The 13,634-nt window shown below is 43.0% G+C and overlaps 1 protein-coding gene across 1 annotated transcript in view; it reads right to left on the bottom strand.

Annotated features, from left to right (window-relative positions):
• Positions 1-13,634, bottom strand: part of LOC110534865 (unconventional myosin-VIIa) — a 70,301-nt gene that overhangs the window by 43,421 nt on the left and 13,246 nt on the right. The window contains exons 3-17 of the mRNA XM_036989866.1: positions 13,144-13,257; positions 12,621-12,773; positions 11,569-11,586; positions 10,746-10,930; positions 10,373-10,494; positions 9,368-9,510; positions 8,739-8,852; positions 8,156-8,309; positions 5,364-5,440; positions 5,113-5,232; positions 4,834-4,976; positions 4,169-4,379; positions 3,508-3,643; positions 2,672-2,778; positions 64-201 (exon numbers count right to left, since the gene is read on the bottom strand). Coding sequence (XP_036845761.1) covers positions 64-201; positions 2,672-2,778; positions 3,508-3,643; positions 4,169-4,379; positions 4,834-4,976; positions 5,113-5,232; positions 5,364-5,440; positions 8,156-8,309; positions 8,739-8,852; positions 9,368-9,510; positions 10,373-10,494; positions 10,746-10,930; positions 11,569-11,586; positions 12,621-12,773; positions 13,144-13,257 — 1,935 coding nt within the window. The remainder of the gene's footprint in view (positions 1-63; positions 202-2,671; positions 2,779-3,507; positions 3,644-4,168; positions 4,380-4,833; positions 4,977-5,112; positions 5,233-5,363; positions 5,441-8,155; positions 8,310-8,738; positions 8,853-9,367; positions 9,511-10,372; positions 10,495-10,745; positions 10,931-11,568; positions 11,587-12,620; positions 12,774-13,143; positions 13,258-13,634) is intronic.

The raw sequence follows: 13,634 nt of genomic DNA, 5'->3' as shown, positions 1-13,634 counted from the left end.
CACAAGCACACGCACACATAAACACAATATTTCATGCTAGTATGTTCCTCAGGTTGGACTCACCATGGGTTTCTTGAGCTCGTTGGGTTTGATGCAGCGGACGAAGAAAGGCTGACACGCATTGAGGGTTCTCATCAGCAGCTCCAGAGAACGCTTGAACTGGCTGCTCAGAGTAGGGGAACGCTTCCTGGTCTCCACACCCTGCCAAAACACACACGAACACGCACACACACACACACATTTACAGTACCAGTCAAAAGTTTGGACACACCTACTCATTCAAGGCTCTTCTTTATTTGTACTATTTTCTAAATTGTAGAATAATAGTGAAGACATCAAAACTATGAAATAACACATATGGAATCATGTAGTAACCAAAAACAAATCAAAATATATTTTATATTTGAGATTCTTCAAAGTAGCCTCCCTTTGCCTTGATGAAAGCTTTGCACATTCTTGGCATTCTCTCAGCCAGCTTCATGATGAATACTTTTCCAACAGTCTTGAAGGAGTTCCCACATATGCTGAGCACTTGTTGGCTGCTTTTCCTTCACTCTGTGGTCCAAATCATCCCAAACCATCTCAATTGGGTTGAGGTCGGGGGATTATGGAAGCCAGGTCATCTACTTCAGCACTTCATCACTCTCCTTCTTGTTCAAATAGCCCTTACACAGCCTGGAGGTGGGTTTTGGGTCATTGTCCTGTTGAAAAACAAATGAAAGTCCCACTAAGCGCAAGCCAGATGGGATGGCGTATTGCTGCAGAATGCTGTGGTAGCCATGCTGGTTAAGTGTGCCTTGAATTCTAAATAAATCACTGACAGTGTCACCAGCAAAGCACCCCCACACCATCACACCTCCTCCTGTCACACCCTGATCTGTTTCACCTGTCTTTGTGCTTGTCTCCACCCCCCTCCAGGTGTCGCCCATCTTCCCCCCCAGATTTCCACCGGTCTAATGTCCATTGCTCGTGTTTCTTAGCCCAAGCAAGTCTCTTCTTATTATTGGTGTCCTTTTGTAGTGGTTTCTCTGCAGCAATATGACCATGAAGGCCTGATTCACACAGTCTCCTCTGAACAGTTGATGTTGATATGTGTCTGTTACTTGAACTCTGGAAATAATTTATTTGGGCTGCAATCTGAGATGAAGGTAACTAATGAACTCATCCTCTGCAACAGAGGTAACTCTGGGTCCTCTTTTCCTGTGGCGGTCCCCATGAAAGCCAGCTTCATCATAGTGCTTGATGGTTTTTGCAACACCACTTGAAGAAAAAAATCTAATTTCTTGAAGTTTTCCCGCATTGACTGACCTTCATGTCTGAAAGTAATGATGGACTGTTGTTTCTCTTTGCTTATTTGTCCTGTTATTGCCATAATATGGACTTGGTCTTTACCAAATAGGGCTATCTTCTGTATACCAACCCTACCTTGTCACAACACAACTGATTGGCTCAAATGCATTAAGAAGGAAAGAAATTCCACAAATGAACTTTTAAGAAGGCACACCTGTTCATTGAAATGTATTCCAGGTGACTACCTCATGAAGCTGGTTGAGAGAATGCAAAGAGTATGCAAAGCTGTCATCAAAGCAAAGGGTGGCTACTTTGAAGAATCTCAAATATAAAATATATTTTGATTTGTTTAACACTTTTTTTGGTTACTACATGATTCCATATGTGTTATTTAATGTCTTCACCTTTATTCTACAATGTAAAAAATAAAGAAAAACCCTTGAATGAGTACTGTATACAGTATACCATACATTTAAATGAACATTTTACAGCAGGGATTCCTACAGATTGTTTAAATGTAAGTGTAAACTCTAAATGCCACTTTAAATAACAGTGTTTCTCAAATAGTCGGTCAGGACCCCCTGGCGGGATGTGGCCAGTTCATGCTTGGTCGCAGTGTCAAATGATGTGGCCACAGGATAAAATATTTGAGAATCACTGTTTTAATATTAGTACCACTGGGGTGAAGACTGAAAAGAAAGAGGGACAGAAAGGTTTGAGTTCCAGAGGATGGATGGATGGATGGATGGAGGGGGTTTTGGGGTAAGCACAAGCTACATAAGGTTTGACATTGGTGGCAGCAGTGGGATCTGGGTTTTACCACAGTAGGAATGGCCGTTGTTTACCTTTGGAGGAGGAGTGGTGGGCGGCAGATAGCCACAAAGAAACTGAGGCCAGACAGAACCATAGAACACAACCACAAAGAGAGAAATGGAGAGAATGACAGAGGAAGATTGAGAGACGAAGAGAAGGGAGTGGTGGTATTAGCCATGCCTAATGCTACAGTATGTGAAAGAAGAATAGTAAAGAAGAGAAAGAATTGAGAGTGATCGCTTGATGACATCGTCACTGGGAAACAGGAAGCCCCTTACTATGGGCCACAAAATATGTCATTACCATCGAGAAAGAAGTGAGTAGACTTATAAAATGGCCACCGGTCTAACCACTACAGACACATTGACTTGACTGGGGAGGCACATTCTAGTTATTGTATTCTATGGTCGAAACCTTGTCTGGAATTCCACCATTTGCTCTCATGGCCTATTCTTAGCCTTTCTCCCTCTTGCTTAGTGGACACAGCCTGGCGGAGTGAGGGGAGAATACATTGAAGGAGTCATCATAACATCATCACTATGTGACCACCAGACACGTTATCTCTCACCATGGCGACATCAGCCTGGAAGATCTGCTTGATGAACTTGTTCTTGGAGGAATGTACCAGCTGGATGATGTCAGTATGGAGGCTGTCACGATTCTTCTCCAAGAAGCCTGAAAGAACACAGGAGTCAGTAATGCCCAATTCCAAAACAACCCCTAGCCCGACCCCTTACCTATGCAGTTGTGGAGAAACTGTACATGGAGACTATCGGAGGGCGAGGGGGAGCTATTACCACATTGCTTACACCTGGCATACCCTTTCTATGGTATAGGGGCTAGGGGTTACACCTGGCATATCCTTTCTATGGTGTAGGGGCTATGGATTACACCTGGCATATCCTTTCTATGGTATAGGGGCTATGGGTAACAACTGGCATATCCTTTCTATGGTTTAGGGGCTATGGGTTACACCTGGCAGATCCTTTCTATGGTGTAGGGGCTATGGGTTACACCTGGCAGATCCTTTCTATGGTGTAGGGGCTATGGGTTACACCTGGTAGATCCTTTCTATGGTGTAGGGGCTATGGGTTACACCTGGCATATCCTTTCTATGGTGTAGGGGCTATGGATTACACCTGGCATATCCTTTCTATGGTGTAGGGGCTAGGGGTTACACCTGGCAGATCATTTCTATGGTGTAGGGGCTAGGGCTTGATTTGATATTGAGCATTTGACCAACTAGTAGATTTGCTGGAGTTCAATACTTTTTCTTCTGACCATGAACCAACCAAATCCTACTACATGGAGCATTGGTGACTTTCTTATATAATTGCAATGACTTAGAGGTATACATGTAAGCATTGGGTTGAGTATGAAGCCAATGCCTTAGAATAGGCTTACCTCTGGTCTCGTAATGGACCACCCCAGCAAAGTGCTGGATGCCAAACTGGGTCATGTAGGTGTTCTTAGGAGGGTGGTAGTTGGTGTTGAGTTTGTGCTGAGAGTTGATTTTATACAACATGGTGGCGTCTGTTCCCTGAGAGACACAGACAGAAAAAACATTTAGGCTGCGTCTGAAATTATAACCTCTTCCCTATATGGTCCTATGTAGTTCAGTTGGTAGAGCATTGCGCTTGCAACATCAGGATAGTGGGTTTGATTCCCAGGACCACCCGTACGTAAAATGTATGCATGTAAGCTGCTTTGGATAAAAGTGATTGGTAAATGGTATATATTCTATTATTAGGGTGCTATCTCAGACACACCCTTAAAGTTTGTGACCACAAACAAATACAATTCAATAGCACTTTATAACCCATTCAAGGGCAAAGTCATAATCAGGTTACAATTTAAATGTTTAGTTTCACCGTGGTCTTGCTATGCAATACGACAATCCTCTCTGCATGACTCCTAGCGATAATCTGTCACAAAATCGGTACCTTGTTACAGGGTTTTAAAAAAAACTGTAGTGCCTGTAACTGTCCACCCCCTCTTACAATACCTAAACTCAATATGCATATGAATTGACCGACAATGGTAAGGTGCCATATTGGTACTGTACCTTGGGGAACTTGCTCTCCTCATCTATGAGAGATATGATGTTCATGGGTTTATTGGCGATCATATCCAGAGCATCCTGGTTGTCGGTGAACTCGATATGTTGCCAGTTGATGTCCTCCAGGTTGTACTCCTCCTGCTCCAGCTTGAACACATGCCTCACAAAGAACTGCTGCAGGTTCTCATTGGCAAAGTTGATGCACAGCTGCTCAAAGCTTCAGGGAAGAAGGAACATAGCGAGAGCGGGTCATTCTGCAGCCAATTCATTTAGGGGTGTGTGTGTGTCCTCACTTTGATAGTAAAACGTGTCAGTGTGTGTGAGGTTGGGTGTGTGGTTGTTGTTGGAAAAATTGATGCACAGCTTCTCAAAGCAACAGGGAAGGAATGTAGCCAGAGCTGGTCACTGGACAGACAATCAAGTTCAGCTATACTGGTAAAAAATGCAGTGAGCATGTCAACCGCCAAATCAAATAAAGAGGCTGTCGACTTTAGTCGGGCACATACTATTGTCACCCAATTTTTCAACAGAGATGATTATGATTATGTCATGGTATGTCATGTCATGTTCAGTTCTAATGTACCCTAAATGGACAACAAAGCTTTTAGACTTTAGAATTTGAAACAAATGACTACAACATCCCCAAAGCTTGGGTCAGTGAGAGGACCCACCTGTTGACAGTAAAGTTCTCAAAGCCGAAGATGTCAAGCAGGCCGATGGACCTCCTTACGATCTTACTCTCACAGGACGGAGGTCTAAAGATGGCCGCGTTGATCTTGTCCACGATCCACACAAACAGCCTCCCATAGATACCCTGGGACAGGAGGGAACATTAACCTTCTGTGAAGGAACAGATTTAGTAGTGTGTGTGTGAGAGTGTGTGTATGTTCTCACTTTGATACTAAAATGTGTGCGTGTTCCATTGCATGCGTGGGGGTGAGGGTCCTGACCTTGACGAAGGCGTTTCTGACGTCCAGGCCCTGTTCCATGCTGAGGGGAGTGGACACACTCTCGCCCCGGGTGATCAGGGTACGTGTGGTCAGACATGACATCACATCCTTAGGGTCCACCTACACAACAATACAACAACACAACAACATACTGTGGTAGAGTACAACAATACAATACTCAGACATTGTGATGAACTCTACAGCACAAGCCCAGCACAGATATGGTGTACAGGTAAGTTACTACTACCCACCTCCATCAGAGATGCAGCAGTGGACAGGTCTGGAGATTGCACCACCACACAGGCATCCAGGTTGTCATAGGTATGGGCTGTTGGAGTGTATGTGTTTGCAAGGGGGAGAAAAGGGGGAAAGCAAGTCAAGAGTTTTGTTCCAAAACGCTATATCCACCACATCTGTATTTTTTCATCTCAAATGATTTCTTATGGGTACCTTCATGTTTGTGTAAAATATTACTGTTCTCAGATTTCTTATTTCTACATTTCAGATGTGTATTAAAATGGGTTTTTGTTGTAAAACGCAATATATCAATTGTTTAGCTGGAATGGAATGTTTGTATCTTGTACATTTCACTGTGATTTGTGGTTGTCTCACCTAAGATGAGTGCACTTACTGTAAGTTGCTCTGAATAAGAGCATCCGCTAAACGACTAAATTGTAAATATTTTACATAAGGATCTTATGTTATTGTATTGATTCATAAAAAAATAAACATATTTTATTGATTACACAAATGTATAATTTGTACAGTTCTTTATTACAAATGTAGTTATTTATCACATTTAGCTATGTAAAACCTAGCAGTATTACTTATTCATCTGTGAGTGAGGCGGATATATAGTGTTTTGCAACAAAACATGATAATGTGTCTCTCTGAATTGAAACCATCAAGTGATAGATTTTAACAAATACATGTCTGTCATTGAATATCCCTATGCCATGATTAGTTAGTGAAAAAACACATCTCAACATCTCTTTTAAAAATTTCTTTAAGCAATCTCATTTACCAACATTTCTGAAAATTGATATATAGCGTTTTGGAATTAAACCCTTCAAGTCAATTATGTACAGTGCCTTGCGAAAGTATTCGGCCCCCTTGAACTTTGCAACCTTTTGCCACATTTCAGGCTTCAAACATAAAGATATAAAACTGTATTTTTTTGTGAAGAATCAACAACATGTGGGGCACAATCATGAAGTGGAACGACATTTATTGGATATTTCAAACTTTTTTAACAAATCAAAAACTGAAAAATTGGGCGTGCAAAATTATTCAGCCCCTTTACTTTCAGTGCAGCAAACTCTCTCCAGAAGTTCAGTGAGGATCTCTGAATGATCCAATGTTGACCTAAATGACTAATGATGATAAATACAATCCACCTGTGTGTAATCAAGTCTCCGTATAAATGCACCTGCACTGTGATAGTCTCAGAGGTCCGTCAAAAGCGCAGAGAGCATCATGAAGAACAAGGAACACACCAGGCAGGTCCGAGATACTGTTGTGAAGAAGTTTAAAGCCGGATTTGGATACAAAAAGATTTCCCAAGCTTTAAACATCCCAAGGAGCACTGTGCAAGCGATAATATTGAAATGGAAGGAGTATCAGACCACTGCAAATCTACCAAGACCTGGCCGTCCCTCTAAACTTTCAGCTCATACAAGGAGAAGACTGATCAGAGATGCAGCCAAGAGGCCCATGATCACTCTGGATGAACTGCAGAGATCTACAGCTGAGGTGGGAGACTCTGTCCATAGGACAACAATCAGTCGTATATTGCACAAATCTGGCCTTTATGGAAGAGTGGCAAGAAGAAAGCTATTTCTTAAAAGATATCCATAAAAAGTGTTGTTTAAAGTTTTCCACAAGCCACCTGGGAGACACAACAAACATGTGGATGAAGGTGCTCTGGTCAGATGAAACCAAAATTGAACTTTTTGGCAACAATGCAAAACGTTATGTTTGGCGTAAAAGCAACACAGCTCATCACCCTGAACACACCATCCCCACTGTCAAACATGGTGGTGGCAGCATCATGGTTTGGGCCTGCTTTTCTTCAGCAGGGACAGGGAAGATGGTTAAAATTGATGGGAAGATGGATGGAGCCAAACACAGGACCATTCTGGAAGAAAACCTGATGGAGTCTGCAAAAGACCTGAGACTGGGACGGAGATTTGTCTTCCAACAAGACAATGATCCAAAACATAAAGCAAAATCTACAATGGAATGGTTCAAAAATAAACATATCCAGGTGTTAGAATGGCCAAGTCAAAGTCCAGACCTGAATCCAATCGAGAATCTGTGGAAAGAACTGAAAACTGCTGTTCACAAATGCTCTCCATCCAACCTCACTGAGCTCGAGCTGTTTTGCAAGGAGGAATGGGAAAAAATGTCAGTCTCTCGATGTGCAAAACTGATAGAGACATACCCCAAGCGACTTACAGCTGTAATCGCAGCAAAAGGTGGCGCTACAAAGTATTAACTTAAGGGGGCTGAATAATTTTGCACGCCCAATTTTTCAGTTTTTGATTTGTTAAAAAAGTTTGAAATATCCAATAAATGTCGTTCCACTTCATGATTGTGTCCCACTTGTTGTTGATTCTTCACAAAAAAATACAGTTTTATATCTTTATGTTTGAAGCCTGAAATGTGGCAAAAGGTCGCAAAGTTCAAGGGGGCCGAATACTTTAGCAAGGCACATCCAAGTGCATTTATAACTTCTAACTCAATAGCTAACTAGTCATGTGTCAGTTTTGGAAGACTACCCCTCTGTAAACCTGGAACCAAATTCAAGTGAGAACAAGACGGGGATTAACAACTTCCTCAAGGGTAAAATCCCCTCACTTTTGCTGCTCCCACAAGTGATCTTTTATAACACTTTCAATATTTAAAAGATCTCTTGTGGGAGCAGCAAACAGTGCATGAAGACAAGCCTTTTTTATATATAGTTGCCCAGCTCCTGTGTCGAGTTTGAAGGCATTGTATTGTGCTTCAACACTCTCTTTCCAAAATGGCCACCTCTGCCCACCCTCGTAGCGCAGGTTGCCCATGTGCAGGATGGCCGCCAGTAGTTTGGAGATCTCCCAGTTCTCTGTCTCTGTGAACATCAGCACCTTCATGGCCGACAGGATGCTGGAGTAATCCTTAAGGTCATCACGGCCATCACATTTTGTACAGTTCCCCTGGAGAGGGACATACACATAATTATCTATACTGTATAGTACATTCATTATTGCCCATGCGCAGGATGGACGCCAGTAGTTTGGAGATCTCCCAGTTCTCTGTCTCTGTGAACATCAGCACCTTTATGGCCAACAGGATGCTGGAGTAATCCTTTAGGTCATCATGGCCATTATTTTTTATTCAACTCTTTATTATTGATATTGGTTATTGTACTGAAATATTGAGGGAGTTAGTACATGAGCATTTTGCTGCATCTTTTATACCTGCTGTAAACTGTGTACGTGACAAATAACATTGGATTTGATATATACTGTGAGTTATATAAATATACACATGCACGCGCACACACACACACACACCGGTATACACATATACAATAGGAGCTAGACGCATGCACACCCCCCCCCCCGCTCACACCCACTACTCACCATGGTGAGGTAGGAGTAGTCAGTGGCTAGGCCCAGGCCCAGCTTGGTCTTCAGCTCTGGGGCCATGCCCCGCAACATACAGTAGAAGATGTGATAGTTCCTCTCATCCGCAGCCTGGAGGCGAGAATAACACAGCAGGGTCGAGTTCAAAGGGTACAAAACAAAAGAAAACTGTCAAAACGGGAAACTGTCTGCAAACTCAAGATTTCTCCAGTATGTACTGTTCTATTCCACTCTATAGCCCCTCCCCCTGGACAATATAGCCCCTCCCCCTGGACCCTTACCTGTCTGCAATCCCTATAGCCCCTCCCCCTGGACCCTTACCTGTCTGCAAACCCTATAGCCCCTCCCCCTGGACCCTTACCTGTCTGCAGACCCTATAGCCCCTCTCCCTGGACCCGTACCTGTCTGCAGACCCTATAGCCCCTCCCCCCTGGACCCTTACCTGTCTGCAAACCCTATAGCCCCTCCCCCTGGACCCTATAGCCCCTCCCCCTGGACCCCTACCTGTCTGCAGACGCTATAGCTCCTCTCCCTGGACCCGTACCTGTCTGCAAACCCTATAGCCCCTCCCCCCTGGACCCTTACCTGTCTGCAAACCCTATAGCCCCTCCCCCCTGGACCCCTACCTGTCTGCAGACTCGGGACTTCTCCAGAAGATACTGTTCTATCTTTGCCCCCTCGATTGCACCTCTCTTGTTAAAGTGGATGTCGATGTATTTCCCAAAGCGACTGGAGTTGTCATTCCGGATGGTCTTAGCATTCCCGAACGCTGCAGGGATGAAAGATTAAAGTCCAGACTTAGTGTAACAGATGCAGTTCAGTGAACAATGCTCACATGATGAATCACCTTGCCTGAGACCTGAAGAGTATTGTGGCATGCAGTACACCAGGGTTTCCAACCCTGGTCAGATAGTCACATTAGCTTAGAGAGACATAGCTAATACAGTCCACATGTAGAATACACAGACGGAAACTTCAGAACGTGCAAATTAGGCTTTAGACATGGATAGGAGGCCCAATTGTTGTGTTATTTCCGGGTCACACAGAGTGTTAATGCCAACTTGGCATAGAGCGGTGAATGAATGCCCTGCCTGACTTAAGCTGTACACCAAATTGTCAGATCACTACTCTTGGCCTGGAGGGTGTTTCCTTCACCCCTGTACTTGTTCCAGGGAAAGAACGCAAGTCATGAATCTGTCTTTTAAGGACTTTGAAGAATGCATCCCAAGTTCAGCTTTTCCTACACAGCTTCTGTGATTCTAGCCTACAAATCTTTTTTTTTTAAACAAACCTGCCCCTGAGGTAGCTTGGAGCAAGTGTACAGTATCTCTGTATTCTACACAACACCACATTTGCCTTGCCAAGTAACATGAGGGCAAGTTGGCTAAGGCAGCGGCAGACAGCAAGCACCCTAGCTATTACATTTCATCAGTGCTGCTGAGTGGATATACTGTGGTTAGTCTCACAAAATTCAATAGAATACTGGTATAGACATTGGCATCCATGGAAACATAACTACAAGAGTGCTATCTTGGTCAGGAAATGTTTTCAATTAAACTGCTTTGGAATTGGACCAAGATGGCTGCCATTAATAGCCCATTCTAGTGTCTCATCTCAATGTTGAGTCTGACCTTCCAGTATGGGGTTGGCCTCCAGGACCTGTTGCTCAATCCAGGAGTGTTGTCCACTGATGGCTGCCAGGAACTGCAGGATCAACTTGGTGCTCTCTGTCTTACCTGCCCCAGACTCACCACTGAGGAACACAGGACGAGATGCAATATTTTATGTATAGAAGCAGGCAGGCAGACACAGACAGACAGACAGACAGACAGACAGACAGACAGACATGCACGCACACACACATGTAAATACAGAAACTCAAACACATGCTCACTTAAATAGTGAAACCCAAATGCGCACACACTCACACACACACACACACACACACTCACGCACACACGCACGTACGCACACACGCACGCACGCACACACAAATACACTAACCTGATGATGCAGCACTGGTCCTTGTTGTTCCTCTGCATGTTGAAGTAGCAGTTGTCTGCTATGGCAAAGATGTGAGGTGGCATCTCCCCAATCTTCTTATTGGTGTACAGGCGGATCTGGTCTGGAGTGTAGATGGGCAGCAGCTGGTAAGGGTTTACCGCCACCAGAATCGACCCTGTGTAAGTCTGCAGGGAGAGGTCAAAGTCAAAAGGTGAAATGGTCAAGGTTCATGCCAAGATGAGGGCAACCATGTTCTCCCTGAGGATTTGGCGATAACTTGATTTGTCGCTAGTGATAGCATGATTTGTTGCTAGCGATAGCACAATTTGTCACTTTCTTTCACTGGGATTGTGATTAGGCTAGTCACTAGGCTCGTGATCACTGAGATAATGTATTGTGAGCCTGATGAAGATTGATAATTTAAATTCAGAACTACAAAATCATTGGAAGTTGAGATTGAAAATCCCCTTAATGTGCATAATCTAAACATAATAATCAGTCATAATAACCCATGATTTGTTGTACTTCCCTTGCCTGCAGACCAAAGCTGTGGTGTGTTCTAAAAGTTCACTTGTGTTGAACATTTCTGCTTTGATGGTCACAGCACATGTAACAAGCTGGATCAAAGGTTGGGCATGAAGCAGAGCTCGGCCTTCAGCCTAGCAGAGATTATATATAGCCATTCATTCAGTGACAGCAAAGAAAAGGGAAGTAGTAGAAGTGCTAGCATTAATGTCATGGGCTAGCTTGTTAGCGTGTTCCTTTTTAGCTTTAAAAAAAAGAAATAGGAAAGAGCATGCTTGTCTCTGTAGTTTGTACTCACCCTTCCCCCACAATTTGTCTATACAGAGAGATAGGGAGGGGGATGAAGAGGGAGAGGAAAGAGGTATAAGGAAAAAGCACAAAACAGGCACAAGTTGATGAGGGACAGACTGGGGAGGACATACAGGGGCTAGGTCTCAATACTCTATAACAGCTTCATTTAACCACCCATACCACATATATCACAACAGACTGAACACATTTCCATCATGTGTCCTGCCAGAGCAGTGATACTGAGGAAAGGATATGAGGAGAAGAAGCTGGTTCAAACTATTGAGCCACAGCCAGGCAGGGAAGATAAGGAACCAGTGGTGTTGGGGGGTTGTGGAGGCCAGGGGAACTAACATGCCAGTATAACCAAGAAAGTAAGTAAAATAACCACACAGACAAGGAAAACCCTACAACAGTCCATCAACAACATGAGCTACATGTCACTAAACAAGGTCACTATGTTTCATAGAATATGTTCTAAACCATACTTCCTTGTTATTTGAAGGACTCATATGCTGTAAAATTATCAATGGTAGAAAAAGTATCCATTTGTCATACAATTGTAAAGATAGAAAATTACTCAAGTAAAATTAGAAGTCCCCCAGTAAAATATTACTTGAGTAAAAGTCTAAAAGTATTTGGTACTAAGTATACTTAAGTATCAAAAGTAAGTGTATAGTAATTGCAAAAATATACTTAAATATCAAAAGTAAAAGCATAAATCATTTCATATTTCTTATATTAGGCAAACCAGATGTCATAACTTTATATATATATTTTTTTGCGGACAGTCAGAGGCATACTCAATTTACAAATGAAGCATTTGTGTTTAGTGAGTCCACCAGATCAGAGGCAATACGGATGACCAGGGATGTTCTCTTGATAAATTTGTGAATTGGACCATTTTCAAATATCAATAGTAAACTAAAGTACAGATACAAACAAAACGACTTGAGTAGCACTTTAAAGTATTTTTACATACTGTAAGTACTTTACACCACTGAAAATGATGGTCTTGTAGTGGTACCAAAGCGAGCAGCCAGTATTGCAGGGGGGACTCACATAGATGACACGCTCGTTGTAGCGGATGAGCAAGTTCCGCAGGATGCCAGCCTCGTTGAGGTCTCCCAGGCGGATCATATCCTCCACACCGTGGATGGAGGTGGGGTGCATGGGCTTAATGTTGGTGGCATTCTGGGGCGAGATCCAGTGCTCCTGATGGGAGAACAGTTACAGTACAGTCACAGCCATTGAGGAACTATGGTGTCATAGGCTACTGTGCGTCCATGTGGGCTTGTTAGAGTAAGAGGGCCCTGTTTGAATGCATCCTCCTTTCCTTCCCCTTTCTTGCTTTCTTCCTTCCATTAAGTAATCACTGATAAAACATGAATGGATAGGTGTAGGCAAGCTTTCCATGGCATTGCTTTTACTAATAATGTCATGGCATGATTACTTCAAGGACGGGAGGAAGGAGGGATACATTTGAACAGGGCCAAAGTCTTTTTAACAAAATGTTGTTAATGTCTCGTCGTCTTGTCAAAGTAGTGTCAACGTCCCGTCAACGTCTCATCTCGAGTGGACTTACCCTCCCCTCGTCATCCAGCACCTGGATCTGTCCCGAGTCACAGAGCTTGAGCACGGCTCCCACTGGGACATCGAACTCCCGACCCGTCTTAAGGTCCAACCAGACATAGTCCCCCTAGAAAGCAACCACAAACACAATCAGCAATCAGGAAGGAATTCTCAGAAAACTACTTCAGCAAGTTAATGTGGTAGTTTTTTTTCAAGAGCTGCAGTCCCATACAAAGATTTTCTCGATAATGTTTCATATTAAGGGGCCTTATTACATTGTAATTCCATATGGAATGACCCTGTATCAAGTATTGTAATTAATTGTAATAATACATAGTTACACTGTAATAACAACATATAACTGGAGGTAACTACAGTCTAATTAGAGGTGTAACAACAAATGCTTGTTACCATGCTTGTTAAAAATGTGAAAGTTTCCAATAGCTTCCCAACCATATCCCAAAAAATACTTTAAATTGTTAAATAAATTAACCATGCATTTAC

The sequence above is a fragment of the Oncorhynchus mykiss genome, chromosome 10 (genome assembly GCF_013265735.2).
Source record: "Oncorhynchus mykiss isolate Arlee chromosome 10, USDA_OmykA_1.1, whole genome shotgun sequence".
NCBI classification, from domain to species: Eukaryota; Metazoa; Chordata; class Actinopteri; order Salmoniformes; family Salmonidae; genus Oncorhynchus; species Oncorhynchus mykiss.
This window is presented reverse-complemented; position numbering and strand designations above follow the sequence as displayed.